The 19,785-nt window shown below is 45.1% G+C and overlaps 1 protein-coding gene across 1 annotated transcript; it reads left to right on the top strand.

Moving 5' to 3' along the window:
- Nucleotides 1–8,474: 8,474 nt before the first annotated feature.
- Nucleotides 8,475–13,179, top strand: LOC123424917 (phosphatidylinositol 4-phosphate 5-kinase 6-like). Its single transcript, XM_045108603.1, has 8 exons — nt 8,475–10,047; nt 10,413–10,577; nt 10,686–10,851; nt 10,953–11,069; nt 11,198–11,391; nt 11,502–11,608; nt 11,701–11,785; nt 12,409–13,179. The coding sequence occupies exons 1-8, from the start codon at nt 8,822–8,824 to the stop codon at nt 12,695–12,697; spliced, it is 2,349 nt and encodes a 782-aa protein (XP_044964538.1). The 5' UTR covers nt 8,475–8,821; the 3' UTR covers nt 12,698–13,179.
- The last annotated feature ends 6,606 nt before the right edge of the window (nt 13,180–19,785 follow it).

Genomic DNA, 19,785 nt, shown 5'->3' with positions numbered 1-19,785 from the left:
AAGAACCTACCTTTGTGGAGGCAAAGTATGGATCTAGATCCAGCATGAAAACGAAGAAGTGAATCAGATCCGATCCAAAAAAGGCAAAAAAAAGGGAGGAAGGGAACATGCAAACCAAGAATAACAAAGATTCCCACGAGGCATAGGACTTCATCACCAAATTCCTCGACGGTGGCGCGCCCACCGCAAGGCGGACGCACCACCGGCGAGGGGGATGGCAACAAAGATGATTTTCGCCCGGGTTATGCTAGCTCTCTCTTGAGACAAGAAAAGAAAACGAAGGGGCCGCAACCGACCGCTCGACGGCGGCGCACCGACCGCAAGGTGTGTGCGCAGCCGGCGAGAGGAAGGCCATGACCCCGGAAAGGAATCGCGACGGGAAGAAGGTTAAGTGCAAGGCACGCACGGCACAGAACCCATGGTCGCTGCGGCCGGTGCTTACCTCCACCTCGTCGCCGCTACGGTTAGAGAGAGAGCACGTGGAAAAGGGGGCCGAAGGCCCAATCGTACTGAGGCCGGCTCCTCACCTCCGAAGCATCTCGCGGGAGGAAGGACCGCAGGCACACGCGGCGGCAGATCGACAGATCTTGCCACCGGCGGCCGGTACCTCACCTGCCATGTGACGCTCGGGAATCAAGGGGCCGGCGCCAGAGGAAAAAGAGATCGACGGCGCGCGGCGTGGGGATTTCCGCCGCCACGGCCGGCGGCCACCCGAGGGCCTCTCTCGGCTGGGCGCCGCAGCCACCGCACGAGGAAAGGAGCCCCTGCTCCGGCGGCCCAGGGGCGCGCGAGGTTGAGAGCCTCGGCTCCGGCGGCGCCGAGAGGAGAGATGAGGAGAACGGCGCGAGAGGAGGAGAATGGACTTAGGGTTTCCCTCATGTCGGTTCATCCACCTTTTTGTTCCATCGATGTGCGCGGGGGGCCGTGGGATCAAAAGGGACAGCTAGGATTGAAACCCTAGCCGCCAGCAGGCCGAGTCGGGCTAAAGGAAGCCTCTCGGCCGCGAAGGGTCAGGCCAGCCCAGGCCGAATGCCACAGAAACCAGGGCGGCCACAGGAGCCAGGGTGTCTCGGGCCGAAAGGCCCCAAGCCGGCTCGGCCGGCCTAGGCCGGCCCATTTTTCCTTTTTTAAGCAGTTTTAGTTTCCTGCTTATTAGAGGAAGGGAAAAATAGGTTTTTCTAGGCATTTTTTCTATGAAACTATGTTTTGAAAAATAGAAATTAAAAATGTTCAAAGTTTCTGTGATTTTATGCAGAATTGCAACATTATTTTTTTTTGAAAATAAAAATAAAAGATTGTGAAAATAAAAGGAGATTTTCAGAAAAAGAAAAGTTCATGAATTTTATAAAAAGGATTATAAAGTTCATGAATTTTTAATTATGACAGAATATTTTTCTCTAATAGTAACATGTTTTTTCTGCAAAGAAAAATAAAAGGTTCTGAAAATAAAAGAAATATTTCCAGAAAGAGAAAAGTTCATGGATTTTATAAATGGAAAATAAAGTCATGAATTATTATTTTGAACAGAATATTTTTCTGGAAAGGCGCATGAATTTAATATTCACGCTTTTCCGCTACAAAGTAAATGTTTAATCCTCCAATTAAATTGGAACCAACGGGAAAATTTAATTGGAAGAACTGTTATTAGCAAAGTTTTTCCGTGTGGGTGAAATGAGATTCAAACAATTTCCGCTATGACAATAGAATGAACTTTGTTTTCAAGTTAAAATATGGTATTGTTGTTTTCTGACCCACGTTGATGACAACAATGCTATAATTGTATGAGTCATCTTATGTTCAAAACTTAAATCTCTCATAAATTTTGTATCAAAGTGATCAATTTTCAGAGCACAGATAAAGAAATGTTTATTTCTTTTTTCTGTTGCAATATGGTTAACGATGATGATTATTTCTTACAAATACTATCATCACATTGTTTATAAGTTATATGCATTATTTCCATTTCTGCCCAACGGTGATATGGAATTAATATAGTAGGATGATGTTTTATTCTAATTCTGCCCAACGGTGATTTAGAATATAAAAGAAAGTCTTACAAGGTTTAATGTGCATGATTTTAATCAGACCAACGTAGGATTATTTTTATGCTCATTACCGTTGTTTATTGGCTAAGTTTTCTCAGACTAAAAGTTATTTAAGCTTTCACTCATGAAAGCGAATGTTTTGGGTACTAGTGACCCGAAAGATGGAAAAGAAAGGTCATAACTTGAGGGAATAAATTCTCTCTAAAGAATGGCTTCACAAGAAAAGAACTCTTGGATATTAATTCAAGAAAAGAAAAGAGATAGATCATTGAGAGTCTTGGTTGACGAATGTCTTTCATGTACTCTCAATGATGAAGTCTCCTTTTTCAGTCAACATGATTGAAATGAAACAAGCAGCATGCATGTTTAATTTGACCAACGTCGGATCAAACATGTGTATCAAGGATAATTCAGATTTATTTCTGAATTTGATACAGTCAAAAGAGTCAATTATGGCATTTATGTCCCTTACAGGGAATTACCAGCATGGCGGGAAAAGTCTGGGAAGAATGCGTCCGTAACCGGGTAAAGTTGATATTGTATTATGTCAACAATCCGTGTATGGCGGGAGAAATCTTGGCAAAGGCCTTATCCTGTATGACAGGAGAAAGTTATGATGACTCATGTGCGGTTAATGTGTCCCACTATGGGAGAAAAGTATGGAGTAGCTATTAAGCTTTCCTAGTATCGACCGTACACCTTATGTGTAACGGTCATTATGCAATCACTAAATCCAGAAAGGGTAAAAGTAACAGACGAACCTAAAGACAAGAATGATATGCAAGTGTGACTTGCAAAAGAAACAATGATATAGAACTCTGTTGAGTTTCTGAAATGAAATGAGGAAAAAGTACTCCCATACTAGCTAACTTATAACTTCATTTTACATGAAGTGATAAGATGAATGAGCTAGATAATCAAAGTTTCCTCATTTCACAAGAGCTATGAATGGGTTTCGAAATTGTGGCAGAAAAGTTCTTGCCACATTTCGAGGGGGAGAAAGAGACATGAAATACATTGTAGTGTATTTCATGACTCCTCTGTACTTTAGATGATGTAATGCACATTATGCATCTAAAGTGATCCATTAATGAAGAATGTGATTGTCAAGGGGAGTACGACAGTCATCTGAATACCGTCATTATGATACCCCTAAAGAAAAGAAACAGTTGTACTTTCGAATATTTTATAGTTCCGAAAGCAGACTAAGGAATACAATGGTGGTGCTTAAAGTGCCATAAAGAAGAAAGTTTAAAGATACGCCATTTCTTCAGTGAAGATGGAGTAATCTGGGGGAGCATGTTGTATGACCTATACAACACCTGTTGTTAGCTCTACAAGGGATCTTGTGATACAGGTCCCTCTAAAACCTATTGCCTTTTGGAAATGGGTGACTATAGAATTAATTTGCCTTTTGGCAATGACAGAGCAACGACAACCCCATATGAAAGAAGTGCCAGTACTTGATATTTTAATGGTCTCTAGGAATGTGAAAATTAGATACTTGTGATTACTATAAAGTCTATGTTAGTGAAATTCCACCATTTGAATTTCACTAACATAGACTTTATGAAGGGTCTACAAGGAAAATGTGACTCCAAAGGAAATATGTAAATGTGTAAAACATGACTTAAATCGAAAGATTTTGTGCAAAGAAAATGAGAGGACAATTGCATCCATGCAAAGTTATAGAATGGGAAATTCGTTTCCCAATTCCTATGCATGTGGATGATGTCCTACTTGCTAGTGGTGATGTCAATCTACTGCAGGAGGAGAAAAGAAGTTCTTGTCCTCAAAGTTCAGAAGAATAAAAGGGGGTATTAGGAATGTCGCATGGACATGCTAAGAAAGATCTCTAAAGTATGCATACGAGAAAACCTACGCCTGTTCTTATAGTCAAGGGTAATGGAAGTGGAAACTACGGTGTTCCAAAAGTTAATAAGAAAAGATTGTAAACGGATATGGTACCATATGCTTCAGTTGTTGGAAGCTCAAGATATTACTCTCACACAGTTCACGTATATATCCGGGTTGTTTTGGCAATGTCCAGTCCATAGATAAATCAATGGAATGGATTCAAAGATATCGGCCTCATGCTGAAAGAAATAAGTGCTCTCAAAACATTGTGAGTACAAAGGAGGACTTGTGAAATGTATAGCGAAATCCACAATTGTCGCTAACTTTCATACTCAGAGTTTTGTGTGGAAAATATCCAAATGAGTGAAATTATTGTCATCAATGTGACGCAATGATATGTTATAGCTTGATATGAGGCTGAGGGATAGGCGGAATGGTTAATGGCTACCTATACCCGGAGTTGATAATGGTTGACAACAACGATAACCATTTTAAATTCTTTCGCTCCTGCCACAACGAGTCAAGTGTTGATGCCAAACACACTGAGAAAGAGTTACGTGTTGTGAAGGAGAAAGTCCGGAATTATGAAAAAATGCTTGAAGCATAAAAGCAACAAACAAGTGTTTGCAGATCTGCTTATCAAAGGCTTACCGCCCAGTGTGTTCGGAGAACACACAGTCGACATGAGTTTCATGGTATAGTCTAATATTTTCGGACAACAAAGGGCCCAAGGTTAAAGAATATGTCTCAAAATAGAGAGGTACATTGTGGCTGTCTGATTCCATCGGCAATTGAGCTGTGACGATGAAACATGCCCTATGTATTGATCTGTTACGAAACGGGTAAAGTTAAAAGTATATGATGAGATCAAGGGGGAGAATGTTAGATTGATCTCTTTCCCAATGGGCCCAACGGCCCATTGGACCTTGACTCACGCCCTGATCGGGGGCGTCCAGCCCAAGCAAGGCTGGTGGGCCCCTGTCACGCAGTGCTATAAAGAGGAGGTGGGGACCGTGGCACAAGTTACGAGGTTCGCAGTCGCCACACGTTCCCCACTCCTAACCCTAATTCGATCCAGAGGGTAGCAATGAAGCGATGGGAAGTCCATCACCGCCACTACCAGATCTCTCTCCTTCCCCACCGTCGTCACCACCTCACGATGGACGCCGGAGGGAGCTCATCGAGCACGCTACAAGGTAATAATCCAGCCTTGACGATCCACGGGATCTATCAATATTTTCAACAATTGTGGGCCCAAAAGGGAGGTGAATCTATTGAACCTAAGCACATTTATTTCTTATTTACAATTTTTTATTTAAATATTGAAATGTACGGACAAGATTATGAGAGAAGTATGTAATTTTTTTTGCAGGGCAAGTGTGTTGATTTGTATCTTGCATAAAAAGCGGAAGACATGAAACTTTTAGCATTTATCTTCTTGGATTTTTCTACAGATTGAACGTCAGATTTTTAAGCATTGGCAAGTCGAACGTTCGAGATGACAAAATATGTTGTCGCCAGGGAGGCTATTTCTTTAAGAAAGCACGGTAAATTCTTGCCATGTTCAGTTTTTGCGAGGAAGCCACGCTTGCGAAAATGAATTGTCATCCTAGCAACAACATAAATTTCGATTCTCCATGTGAGATTTCTGTTTTTTTCCACGCCAACTGCAAGAATACAAGACATTGCACGAAACTTCAAATACTTAAATAATACCAAGTTATCTACAGGTATGGATTATGATTTTTCATTATTAGAATGAGCATTTTCTATGTTTTTTTCTTAATCACCTAGCATGTGCGAGCATGCTCACATAGAAGTAGCCATTCCACATGGATCGATAAGCCAATTGTAATTTGGTAACATCGTAGAATTTCAATACAAGGACCATGAATAAGACATGTGTGTCTGGAAATTTGTCTCGTTCAAGACTAAAATGATTGAAAACCATGATAATAAGGTCAATGCACTGTATTCTATGAGCACACACCAGCAATCCTCAGACGTTTCTTTTAAAACTGGGCAACCCTCCGATTTCTCCAATTGGAAAGCAATCTTGAACTGGAACCATTTTTATTTTTTAAACTCATAATTGGTTCAATGTATCACATTGTTTTGACAGATATACAGTGGACCCTGCCTATTTAAAATACGGTCAACGCATTTCATAAAACATATTTATCCTCGTCTAACAAAAGAAACATATTTATCCTGTTTTCTTTCGCCTGAATATTCATTCCCTTGATAGGTCGTCGTGTGCCAGAACCGGTCAGTCGCCGCTCTGCGACGACGTGTATGGCATGAGTCGTTTTCCTGTACATTTTCTCCTCCCTCGCTCTCCAGCAGACACGTCCTGTTCCTCCATTCATTCCATTATCATTTTTTTGCAACTTTTTTTTTTGAGAAAGGATCTTTCCACAGTGCGTGACAAAAACCATCCAAATCCCTTGCAGCAGGTCTCCATTATATATACATATATTCCATTGATTGTTGGCGGGTGTGCAACAAGGAGAGAAGTGCATTGGCCTGGCCCCTGGGCCTGGGCTCTGCTCACCACCAGCTGATTGGACTGGAACCGCCGGATTAGTATATCCCAACAGCTAAACGATGGACACAGAGCGAGAGCAAGCACCGCAGCTGTGCGAGAGCAATGCCGCGGTTGACCTCGCAATACGTCCAACACTATTTTTTTGGGCCCTCGAGCACCCGTCTCCTTGCACGTTGGAACGGCCATTGCAGACGTGATTAAGTTCAGCGCATTAAGAAATGGGTCAAGACAAGATCGGGATCGGATGGATCACTTGCTTGCACGCACGACGGCCATGGCTATGTTATGTATGCCATCTTTTATTTATTCCAGGGGCGGTGCGGTGCAGGACATGAGGAACTACACCGGCCATTGTTTGTTCAGATTTGTTATTAGGTCGTCGATGCACTTTTGGTGGCACGGCGATGCTGCCGGTGGCGTCGGATTTTCTGCAGAAAAATCAGGTTGGAACGGGCAGGAGAAGGCCATGGCAAACCAGATCTTCTTTCGTCTTCTAACTTTCTTGGGAAGCCGGACTGGGTTCATCCGTGCCGTTAACGTGGCCATGTTTCGAGGGGTTTTGCTGATGCTTTGCGCAACCAGATCCAGGCCGCTTCAGCTTCACTGATTTAGAGCCATTGATCTCCAACGTACCACGGTAGCACTCCCGGGACCTGGGTGGCATGTCCTAAAGTCAGCTCAATCTTAAAACACATGTCCATCTTTAAATGGCAACGTAGGAGTACAAATACAGACTACTGCTACATGGCTCGCATGACAGTGGAACAACCACCGGCAGGGGCAGGGATCAGGGGCAGGACCAGCTCTGCCGCTCTCAACTCTCAAGAGAAAGAAGATGGCATGCATGTCTATCTATCTAGCAGGAGTATCTCCTGCTGATCCGCTTTATCAGATACTGTCACCTCTCTCTCTCTCTTTTCTCCCTCTGATCCGAAACCGACCTTCACACAAAGTGCTTGGCTTCAACTTTCAAGCAAGATTTGGGCTATGTGGTTTCAGGCATAATTGATTGGGTACCCTTTGATTAATGACCTGACCGACCGATGAACCGACTGGTTAGACCTAACAGTCAAGAGATTAGGACCATACATACATGGTAGCATGGTGCTAGGAGTGTAGGGCCGCAGATTGCCGGATGAGGCATTGACAGGGGAGGTTTATTACTCCTCCTAAACACTACTATAATTAGCAGCGGCTGAATGCACCAGCCAGCTAGGCCGGTCCTGCAGGTATGCTAGGTACAGAGACAAGGCACCACGCACCATGCACGAGTCACAGTCACGCACCCCCCAAATGGAGGCTGCAAGACAGAACAACTTTTATTTTCATTTCTTGAGCAACGACATGTCAAGTACTCTGGGAGGAGGAAGAGGTTGAATTGTCAAGTAAACTCGGATTCTTCTTTCTCTAATTTTAGAATGATGTTTAATCTCTGTAATAAAAACTGGTTCGTGTTGCACTGTTGGGCGTCCACGTCGTCAAGGGAATACGTCGTGCGTTTACTGCTGCTGATGGATATGGCTGAGCACTGTGCAATGGCAAACCTAGGAGAAAGACGTGGAGGCTCATGGGCAGACAAGCCCCTAAATCAAGCCACGGATTGGTTGATTAGTTGGCTAGCACGTACTGTATACTGTATGCTAACCAAACCAGAGGTTAGCTTAGCTTATTAGGGACAGCACTAGAACCCACGCATTAACCTAGCTAGCTAAGCTAAGTAGGCTAGATAGATACTCCTAGAGAGGAACAAAGACAAGCACCCGCACTAACCACCACAATAACCACCAACAAGACGGCCCTGTCTGCAAAATCATACGGAGTACCCCTACTACCACTGTAATCAAGGTTGCTAGATTTATTATGTAATCCGTTGGAATTTGACGAAGAAATTTGGTTAACCTAACGGTGAAATGAAACAGACAAAAACCAAGACCGGTTGAGGATGGGCGGAGGCCGTCACGGGGGCCATGGGATGGGAGTAGCGAGTTTGTGAGATGGGATGGGATGCTGCATCAAAAAGGGCAGAGGAAAACAAAGCGCAAAGAGAGACGGACTGACAGACAGACACCGCTTCCTTCCACCTCCCCTGTCTTCTTCCCTCTCCACCTCGCCCCCCCTTCCAAAGCGCATTTCTTTCCCTCTCGGCTCTCGCTTGCGTGCGTCTCCATTAACTCCTCGCTCGCCATTACCCGCCTCACGCCCCCAGCAATGCCGCCGTGGAGCGTGCGCGCGCGCGCGGTGCTAGCCTGCTAGATCCACCGCCGGGCGGAGGAAAGCCTGGTGAGGAGGGTGAGCTTGAAGGACGGCGGCGGCGGCGGGACGAGGAGGGAGAAGCGACGGGTGTGGTGGCAGGGAGAGGCGGGAGCGCCCAATGCACGAGCACACCCTGGCCAGGGCGTGGGAGGCGACGGTGCGCAAGGTGCAGCCGCATCCGCAGCCCGGGGGCAGGCGCCGGGTGGCCCCCATGCTGCCCGCCGACGACTCCGAGACGGCCTCCTCCTCGGCCTCCTCCTCCGCGGGCGTCGACGATGCCGACCACCACGGCCAGGAGGAGGAGGAGTACGTCGAGCGCGGCCTCCCCAACGGGGACTTCTACACGGGGCGGTGGCGCGCCGGCGCGCCGCACGGCGCCGGGAAGTACCTGTGGACGGACGGGTGCATGTACGAGGGGGAGTGGCGGAACGGCAAGGCCACGGGCCGGGGCAAGTTCTCCTGGCCCTCCGGCGCCACCTACGAGGGCGAGTTCAAGGACGGCTTCATGGACGGCCACGGCACCTACACCGGCGCCGCCGGGGACACCTACAAGGGGGCCTGGTCCATGAACCTCAAGCACGGCGACGGCAGGAAGAGCTACGCCAACGGCGACCAGTACGACGGCCACTGGCGCTCCGGCCTGCAGGACGGCGCCGGCCGCTACATCTGGCGCAACGGGACCGAGTACACCGGGGAGTGGCGGGCCGGGCTCATCCACGGCCGCGGCGAGCTCGCCTGGGCCAACGGCAACCGCTACGACGGCGGCTGGGAGGACGGCTGCCCGCGCGGCCAGGGCACCTTCCGATGGGCCGACGGCAGCGCCTACGTCGGCTTCTGGACGCGCGACGGCCCGGGTGGCATTGTCCAGCAGAAGGGCGTCTACTACCCGTCTCCTGCGGCGTCGTCCCCGACGGCGCGCGACCCCCGCGACGTGTTCGCGAGGGAATTGCCGGGGTTCACGGGCGGCGGCGGCGCCACCGAGTCCACGCCGCTGCAGCGGCCGCTCAACAATTCGGGCAACCGGACGGCCAATGGCCGGGCGAGCTCCGTGTCCGGGATGAGCAATTGCTCCGGCGGCGACCGGAAGTACGACAAGATTTGCATCTGGGAGTCGGACGGCGACATCACCTGCGACATTGTGGACGGGGCCGCCCTGGTGGACGACGCGCGGAGGAGCGTCAGGACGGAGGACGGCGCGGTGGGCGGGGACCTTCTGCCGCCGCCGTCCCCGGCGCCGCGCATCGCCAAGTGGGTGTCCCCGCGGCAGGCGAAGCAGCAGGGGGAGACCATCGTCAAGGGGCACAAGCACTACGAGCTCATGCTCAACTTGCAGCTCGGGATCAGGTTGGTTGTCTCGCTCATCTGCCTTCATTAGCGAGTAGAGTATGAATTATGAAGATTTTAGAACCCTGGTTCTGGAATCTGATCAACCGAAGAAATTTGCATTTGCTTTCAGTACCTTTGCCGATTTACAAGTCTGAATTAGGGGATACAGTAGTACCCTGTCAACAGTGAATTAGCAAAGAGTTTGCTTCGAATCATGCTATGGTTAGGAAATGAAAAAGTATTGTGGGTTTGGCCAATCCAATTTCGATACATGGCCAAGGCTTGTACCTTATGGATTCTCAATCAACATGACAGCCATTAGTCATTTTCTAATCCATGATAGTTAAGTTTATCTCTGCCTTAACAATGATGTGTTGCCACAGGCATGCAGTTGGGAAGCAAGGTCCGGTTACGCTTGAGCTGAAATCATCGGCGTTCGATCCCAAGGAAAAAGTGTGGACAAAGTTCCCTCAGGAAGGCTCGAAACACACTCCGCGGCACAATTCTTGCGACTTCAGATGGAAGGATTACTGCCCACAGGTGTTCCGGTTGGTCATCGCTCACCACTCCCCATTTCAAAGCTATATATATGATGTATGTTCCTTCTGGTGTCATTATGCTGATCAACATACCATTTGCTCTGAATTGAATCGCAGGACATTGCGCAAGCTGTTCAAGGTGGATGCTGCTGACTACATGTTATCCCTCTGTGGAAGTGAGGCTCTCCGGGAGCTCTCATCTCCTGGTAAGAGTGGAAGCTTCTTCTACCTAACAAACGATGACCGGTACATGATAAAGACGATGAAGAAATCAGAAGTGAAGGTTTGTTCTTTGTGGTTCCCTCTGTCTCTAGGCTTTCTAAGCTTCGTAAATAATTCCAGAAGCTTTATTCTGAACTCAAGAAACACTTGTTATCGTTACAGATGCTTTTGAAGATGCTTCCAGCTTACTACAATCATGTCCGTGCGTTTGAGGATACTCTAGTGACCAAATTTTTTGGTCTACATTGTGTGAAGTTAGCTGGTGCAAATCAGAAGAAGGTTAGTGATGAATGCAACTTTATATTTCTTCTCCATACTTGGCACCATCTGTATTGTATGATTTGTATCCACTATGGCCAATGTTCAAAGCTTGCACCCTAACTGTTTGCTGTTGCACTACTACCCAGGTTCGCTTTGTCATAATGGGGAATCTATTCTGCTCTCATAATTCTATCCATAGGCGCTTTGATCTGAAAGGCTCGTCTCTTGGCCGCACAACTGATAAGCCACAAACTGAAATTGACCAGTATACAACTCTGAAAGACCTTGATCTGAATTTCATATTTAGATTAAAGAAGCAATGGTTTCAGGAGTTCCAAAGGTGCAACTATCTTTCTTTTCATATTCTAGTTTATGTTTGAGTTTATTACTAGTAGCAATTTGTGCATTTAGTCCATAATGTTAATAAAGAATTTAACTGTATCAAAGCAGGCAAGTGGACAGGGATTGTGATTTCCTTGAGCAGGAGAAGATTATGGATTACAGTCTCCTGGTGGGTGTACATTTTAGGCATAATGGAGAGAAGCTTCTGACTGAAGGTTGGTTGGATAACTCATAACACATTTGCAAACTTATCAAAGAACAATCAGTTGGTTGTTTATACCTTACACTGTGCACTGTTTTATTGAAGGTTGCATGGACAGTGGTACCAACACAGTATCAACACTTCGGCTTTCAAGAGGGTACACGGATCAACTTCTTGCTGATCCAAATGGGTAAGCTAGATATTTTATCACCCTTATCTGTTACAGCATGTACTTACGTTGTACTGGAATGCAATTTTGTTTCGAATAATCATACTTCTATATATCTCTGTGTTTGATCCTTGTATAGTATTGGTATTAGGTGGCTTCATACTAGCAAATTATCAAATATTGCTAGACATTTGTCTATGGATCCCTTTGTTTATATATGGCTGAAAGTTGGTGGTTTGTTTGCTTGGTACTTCTTTCTTAAGCAGCATTTTAATTCTAAGTCAATAGGGACGTCTAATTATAAAATTTAATAATCAACAGTCATAACAACTGAAATGAAATAATTTTAAATGCCATCAATGTGATCATTCTTCTTTGACCTATTCAATTTAAAAATCTAGAATGTTTCGAGTTCTTTTGTGCCTGCCATGGCTTCTTTCTACACCTAAACCATAGCTGTTCGCACCTTTCCGTTCATATTTTTTAAGCTGTCTTTGATACTGTTTTATGTGCTGTCAACTAGCTGAACAGTAGATTGTAAATATCTGGAGAACTTAAATTTCAAGACAGGGCTACAGATTTCTTCTTCTTCATAGATTCCTGATTTGTGCTGAGATATTAATCTGAATATTTGTTATGAACAGGTCGCCTAAAATCAAACTTGGGACAAGTATGCCTGCAAGAGCAGAACTTACAGCTAGGAAGAATGATTGCGAGCCGCAGCTCATTGGAGAGCCAACCGGGGAATACTACGATGTTATACTGTATTTTGGGATCATAGACATACTCCAAGATTATGATATCAGCAAAAGGCTTGAGCACGCGTACAAATCGTTCCAGTATGACCCGACCTCGATATCGGCAGTGGATCCAAGGCAGTACTCGAGACGTTTTAAGGATTTCATATACAAAGCATTTCAAGAGGACAGCTGAAAAGATCCTGAAGCTTGACAACGAAGCCAGCCCCCCCGATGCAGATGAACTTTGAGATGTCAATGGAAAGCTCAGCCTCTGTACAGCGAAGTGGGGTGTCCAAACTTGGTCGTCATTTTTGGTACAAGGATGGGTGAGTGCAGCTTCAGCAGAAGCCTTTTGGATATGATAGAGTTGCTCCAGAAATGGTCCGGCTCTCGCGTAAATATGAATAGCTATATTAATATCTATTATACATACAATACATAGGGCTCACTGATATTTGTAGGGTAGGAGATGGAGATGGAGGTGTTAACTTAGTGATTCAAGTTAAAGATAGAAGAGTTGTAACCAAGCGCGCAAGCCGGTCCGGGAGTTGTAAATGGTTCTTCTTTTTTTCACCTGATGAGGGTGCTAGGTTTTTTGGTGGGGTAAAAATTTGTTGATTGATATACGCTTGTCGACATACTACTACATGCCCATAGGAGGGACATGCTTGGATTTGTGCCTCCACATTGTACATTGTTTTCCGTTCGGGACCTGGCATTGCAGGCATAGAGAGTACCGGTGACAGGTCAGTTTTGTTCTCCTTTTCCTGGGCTGAATGATCGTGTCTCGTCCATTTGCCAAGTCCCAACGAATGATGCTGCACCCAAATGGGTCCAGGCCAACTGAACTTGGTGAGTGGCCGCTGAGGCATCAGCATTTCGTGTGTGCAATCGGGGTCGGGCCTGTGATGATGGCTTATCTGCAATCTGCAAAAAGTCGCGGGAAATTGGGTGCTATGTTTGTTTGCACATCTGGTGCAACTTGCCCTCCCCTCCCTTCCCCTGCCATGAGAGGGACAGGTTCATCGGCTAGCTAGGTGAGTGTTCAAGTTTAACCTAAATCAAATGAGCATGTAACTAAAACTAGAAGGAACTGCAGCAGTGTATCTGATAACAACACCACATGTATCTGTCTGTCAGTCTAAATCAGATCAGGGCCACTGTTTTCGGCAGAGATTTGTTAGATAAAACGGGATCAACGAGACACGAGAGACACGGATTTTTACGTGGAAACCCTTGCGGGAGAAAACCACGGACGCACGAAGGCGCAATCACTATGAGGAGGAGTATTACAAGCACGAGACGACAGGCCGTCTTTAGGTGCGACTACATGGAGTATATATGAGGGGCAATACATAAGAGTCCTTGGAGGACAAGTAAACGAGTTGTACTCGTACGCGTCGGTACCAACGCAAAAGCCCACACCGTTTGTACTACGTCTAGTCCAATACGGTAGAATTTGGATCACAATTTAACAATCTCCACCTTGAGCCAAATTCCCTCCAGTAGTCGAAGAAAGTGAATAACTCCATCCAAATCAGCTTAAACACCTCATGCGTCAAAGTCCATAGGACTAGTGAGAAATACCAACTAAGCCTGAGCAAAGCTCAAACTTATTGGTAGGAACTGGCTTTGTCATCATATCAGCTGGATTATCATGAGTACTTATCTTGCATACCTTCAAATCACCTTTAGCAACAACATCTCGAACATAGTGAAATCTGACATCAATGTGTTTTGTTCTCTCGTGATACATTGGATTCTTTGTAAGATATATAGCACTTTGACTGTCAGAAAATATGGTAGGGCAAGATGAATCTCCACAAAGCTCAGTGTACAAACCTTTCAACCAGACAGCTTCTTTGCATGCCTCAGAAATAGCCATATACTCGGCATCAGTAGTGGAACAAGCCACAATAGACTGCAAAGTTGCTCTCCAACTCACAGCACAACCACCAATGGTGAAAACATAACCTGTGAGCGATCTTCTCTTATCCAAATCACCAGCAAAATCAGAATCAACAAAACCAACAAGTCCATCTCCAGTTTTCCCAAACTGTAAATAAGCATTAGAAGTACCTCGCAGGTATCTGAAAATCCACTGAACTGCATTCCAATGCTCTTTTCCAGGATTAGCCATGTATCTACTAACAACACTCAGTGCATAAGATAAATTCGGACGAGAACAAACCATGGCATACATAAGTGAACCAACTGCACTCGAATAGGGAACTCTAGACATGTACTCAATATCTGCATCTGACTCAGGACATAAGGCTGATGATAATTTAAAGTGTGCAGCTAACGGAGTACTTACTGGCTTGGCATTATGCATATTAAAACGACGAAGAACTCTATCAATATATCCCTTCTGACTGAGATATAATTTTCCAGACGGTCTATCTCTGGATATTTCCATGCCAAGTATTTTCTTTGCTGCACCCAAATCCTTCATCTCAAATTCATTACTCAATTGCTTCTTTAGTTCATCAATCTCTGACATGCTCTTTGCAGCAATTAACATATCATCAACATAAAGGAGCAAATAAATAGCTGAACCATTGACAGTTTTCAAGTAAACACAACTATCATAATTAGACCGTTTGAAACCTTGAGAGAGCATAAAGGTGTCAAATCTCTTGTACCACTGTCGAGGGGATTGCTTCAATCCATAAAGAGATTTCTTTAACTTACAGACAAGCTTTTCTTTTCCAGGAATAACAAAACCTTCAGGTTGTTCCATATAAATATCCTCTTCTAATTCTCCATGTAAGAATGCAGTTTTAACATCCAATTGTTCAAGCTCAAAATCATTCATGGCAACAATACTAAGTAAAGTGCGAATAGAGCTATGCTTCACAACAGGAGAAAAGACTTCGTTATAGTCAATACCTGGAATTTGGCTATAACCTTTAGCAACCAACCTTGCTTTATATCTTGCCTCATCATTAGGAGAAACACCTTCCTTTATTTTGAAAACCCACTTGCAACGAATAGGTTTCTTCTCTCTAGGTAATCTTATCAAATCCCAAGTGCCATTCTTTTCAAGTGATTCCATCTCATCATGCATAGCAGTCATCCACTTATTACTATCACCGGAAATAATAGCCTCGGAATATGAAGAAGGCTCAGCATTACCTTCAATTTCTTCTGCAACAGATAAAGCAAAAGAAACAATATTGCACTCCTCAATTAACCTCTCAGGTGCATTAATACCCCGCCTAACTCTGTCACGTGCGAGATTCCAACTAGGTGGAACAATAGGCTGATTTGGAGTGACATGTTCATCATCAAAGACGGGTTCATCATGTGCATCAACATTTTCCTTATCAGAAGTATCACCTGAATCAATAACATGCTCCACCTGAACAGTAGGCTGCTGAACAGTAGACTGCTGTTCACTCTCAATTGGAACATTAGTAGATGCAACATCATGTAACATAGCAGATTCATTAAAGATAACGCTCCTGCTAATAACAATCTTTTGTGTTTCAGGATTCCACAATTTAAAACCTTTAACACCAGATTTGTAACCAAGAAAGATGCACTTAATAGCCCTAGGCTCCAACTTCCCATTATCAACATGAGCATAAGCAGTGCAACCAAAAACTCTCAACTGTGAATAATCAGCAGGTGAACCAGACCATACCTCAATTGGAGTTTTCTTATTAAGAGGAATAGATGGTGAACGGTTGATGAGATAACAAGCAGTGGAAGCGGCCTCAGCCCAAAAACGCCTATGCAAACCTGCATTGGACAACATGCAACGGGCTCTGGAAATAATGGTCCTGTTCATACGCTCAGCAACACCGTTTTGTTGAGGAGTATAAGGAACGGTGTGGTGTCTGACAATGCCTTCAGACTTGCAATAATTCCCAAATTGCTTAGAACAGAATTCCATACCATTATCAGTGCGAAGTATTTTTACCTTCTTTTCAGTTTGTCTCTCAATCATAATCTTCCACTCCTTAAAAGCTGAGAAAGCTTGCCATTTATGCTTCAAGAAATAAGGCCAAACCTTTCTCGAATAATCATCAATAATAGTCAACATGTAACGAGCACCACCTAATGACCTTTTGCGAGATGGTCCCCATAAATCAGAATGCACATAATCAAGAATACCTTCAGTTGTATGAGTCGAAGTGTTGAACTTCACCCTCTTGTGCTTGCCGAAGATACAATGCTCACAAAATTTCAATTTACCAGTTTGGTATCCTTTAAGAAGACCTCTCTTATTTAACTCTGCCAAACCAAGTTCACTCATATGTCCAAGACGCATATGCCAAAGGTTAGAAGCATCACAACCAGAATTCTTTGAAACAGCTGGAGTAGCGTTACCTGAAACGGTAGAACCTCGAAGGTAATAAAGACCATTGGTCGAACTTAAGTCACCTTTCATCACAATGAGAGAACCTTTGGTGACCTTCAAAACGCTATCTCCACCTGAATACTTGTAGCCCTTTGCATCAAGGGCACTCACAGAGATAAGATTTCTCTTCATCTTCGGAATATACCGAACATCTGTCAAAGTTCTGATTGTGCCATCAAACATCTTGATACGAATGGAACCTATGCCTTCAATCTTGCATGGTGAATTATCAAAACCCAAAACGGAACCAGCGGCAGTAGTAGAATCAAAAGTAGTAAACCAATCTCTATGCGGGCACATATGAAAAGTACACGCAGTGTCAAGTACCCACTCATCATTGGTCTCAGCACATCCAGCAATAACAACAAGAGCATCATCTGAACTTTCATCACGAGCAACATTAGCAGAATTTTCACCTTGTTTGTTACCTTTCGGTTTATATGTACCATTCCTCTTTTCCTTGTTCTGCAACTTGAAACATTCTGAGATGTCATGCCCGTCTCTCTTGCAATACCTGCAAGACTGCTTCTTGTCTTTAGATTGCGACCGGCCCCTCTGGCCGTTCTTACTTTTGCCACGGTTTCCATTGTGTGAGTTCTTCTCCTTTGTCCTGCCACGAACAGATAATCCCTCGGCTTGGGATGAACTCGAACCATCATGAGGCACCATTAATTTCATCTTCTCCTTAGAGTTCAAAGCTTCATAAACTTCATTAAGCGTGAGAGTATCACGACTGTATAATATGGTGTCTCGAAAATTGGTATAAGAACTTGGCAGCGAACAAAGTAACATTAAAGCAGTATCTTCTTCATCATACGTAACCTCCATTGCAGCTAGATCGGATATGATCTCTTTAAATTCTGAAATATGATTCAAAACGTTACCTCCCTCGGGTAACCTGTGCATGAATAATTTTTGCTTCAGATGCATCTTGCTGGTGAGATCTTTAGTCATGCAAATCCCTTCCAGCTTTAACCATAGAGCGGCGGCAGTTTTCTCGCTCAAAACTTCCTGCAAAATATTATTATGCAAATGGAGTTGAATTTGTGACAAAGCCTTACGATCCCTTCTTTTCTCCTCAGCAGTCCAATCCTCAATTCTATTCTTCCCAAAACTATCCAGTGCATCATCGTAGTCGGCCTGCGCCAACAACGCCCGCATCTTGACTTGCCATAGGGTAAACCTTGTGTCACGGTCCAGCAGCGGAAGATCGTACTTCATGGATGCCATGAGTAGATAAATCTGTGTACACAAAGTAGTACAAGCCGGCAGAAAAATTCTTGATGAAATTAATATGCGGATGAAACGAAATAGAATAAATAGCACCTGGTAGCTCTTGGGTAGATGTAGCAAAAGATGGCAAAGTCCAAAAAAAAACTGAACTAGCACTCAGCCTGCTCCTCCACGTGAGTAGTACTTTGTACTAGCTGCAGCCTTGGCCCTGTAGCGCTTCGATCTTCACTGTGGGCAGCAGCAGCAACTTGCGTTAACAGCGGCACCAGCAGGACGTAAGCGGAAAAACTCAGTGGATTGGACAAGTCGACGCAGCGGGCCGAGCGCGGCAACAGGGGTGCGACTTGGAGACAGCAGCTGCAGCGGCTCGGCGCGATTTGTACGCGTGCGTGCGTACGAACAGAACTTCAGTCGGACTCGGTGTCTTGCTCGATCTGGCGTCGGATCGCCGGATCGCGTGTCGGCGGCAGTGCACGCGACGTACAACCGCTGTAGCAGAAATCGTGTCGAACTCGGCTCCTGTATTGATCCGGATCAGCGGATCGCCCGACGTGGCGGCGGCGAGGAAAACCCTAGCTCTCGTCTGAAATCTCGTATACGTAGAACCTCAGCTCTGTATACCACTTGTTAGATAAAACGGGATCAACGAGACACGAGAGACACGGATTTTTACGTGGAAACCCTTGCGGGAGAAAACCACGGACGCACGAAGGCGCAATCACTATGAGGAGGAGTATTACAAGCACGAGACGACAGGCCGTCTTTAGGTGCGACTACATGGAGTATATATGAGGGGCAATACATAAGAGTCCTTGGAGGACAAGTAAACGAGTTGTACTCGTACGCGTCGGTACCAACGCAAAAGCCCACACCGTTTGTACTACGTCTAGTCCAATACGGTAGAATTTGGATCACAATTTAACAAGATTAATTGTGGATGCGTTGCTGGTGCCATGTATAGTATGGCTGGTTGTTGTTTTGTGCTGGATTGAGATCTTTGATACGCATGTCTGCCCGACTGCTTGGCCGCACCTTTCAGTCGCGGTCATCAACTCATGCATGCATGGCATAAGTAGTGCCTGCATCTGGATCTTGATATTTTTCACCTTCTTCTGCTGGCTGCTGCACCTTTGATCTGGAACTAGCAACGATTGGACGGTGTTAGGTTAGGTCCATACGCGACGTGGATCCGAGTTCGTGGATGGATGGAAGACGTTCAAATCTTCTAAAAGCATTTCCTGCCAGGTGCAAACAGCTCTGGAAAGTCGAGAAGGAAGGCTTGTAGCTGGTGTGAGCTTGCTTTTTGGTGTCTGAATTTGTCTTCATAGAATATACTACTTGTGATTTCTGATCTTGTTGACATGATAATTGTATTCTATGGTGTTTGTGCTGATGGATGTGAGCATAGAAAATTTGACGAGGAGGGGGGTTGGAACTTGGAAGATGAGACAGTTGTGAGACGTGTTCCCGTTGTTTTTTAATTTATATATATGCGTCTGATGAGGGAGAGAGGAGATCGTGGCCGGCAACTGCCGACACCGAACCTTCTCTTTGCACGCTGATTGGACGCCGGCGATTCTGTCAACTCATGTAGAAACACAGAAAGGGGGGAGAAAGCAGGAGAAAAGTCGTTGCATGCATCCGGGAAAAATGGCGTCCAGTGAACCATCGAGCATGCC

Source organism: Hordeum vulgare, chromosome 2H (genome assembly GCF_904849725.1).
Source record: "Hordeum vulgare subsp. vulgare chromosome 2H, MorexV3_pseudomolecules_assembly, whole genome shotgun sequence".
NCBI lineage: Eukaryota > Viridiplantae > Streptophyta > Magnoliopsida > Poales > Poaceae > Hordeum > Hordeum vulgare.
The sequence above is the reverse complement of the archived record's forward strand: the minus strand, read 5'-3'. Positions and strand labels throughout refer to the sequence as shown.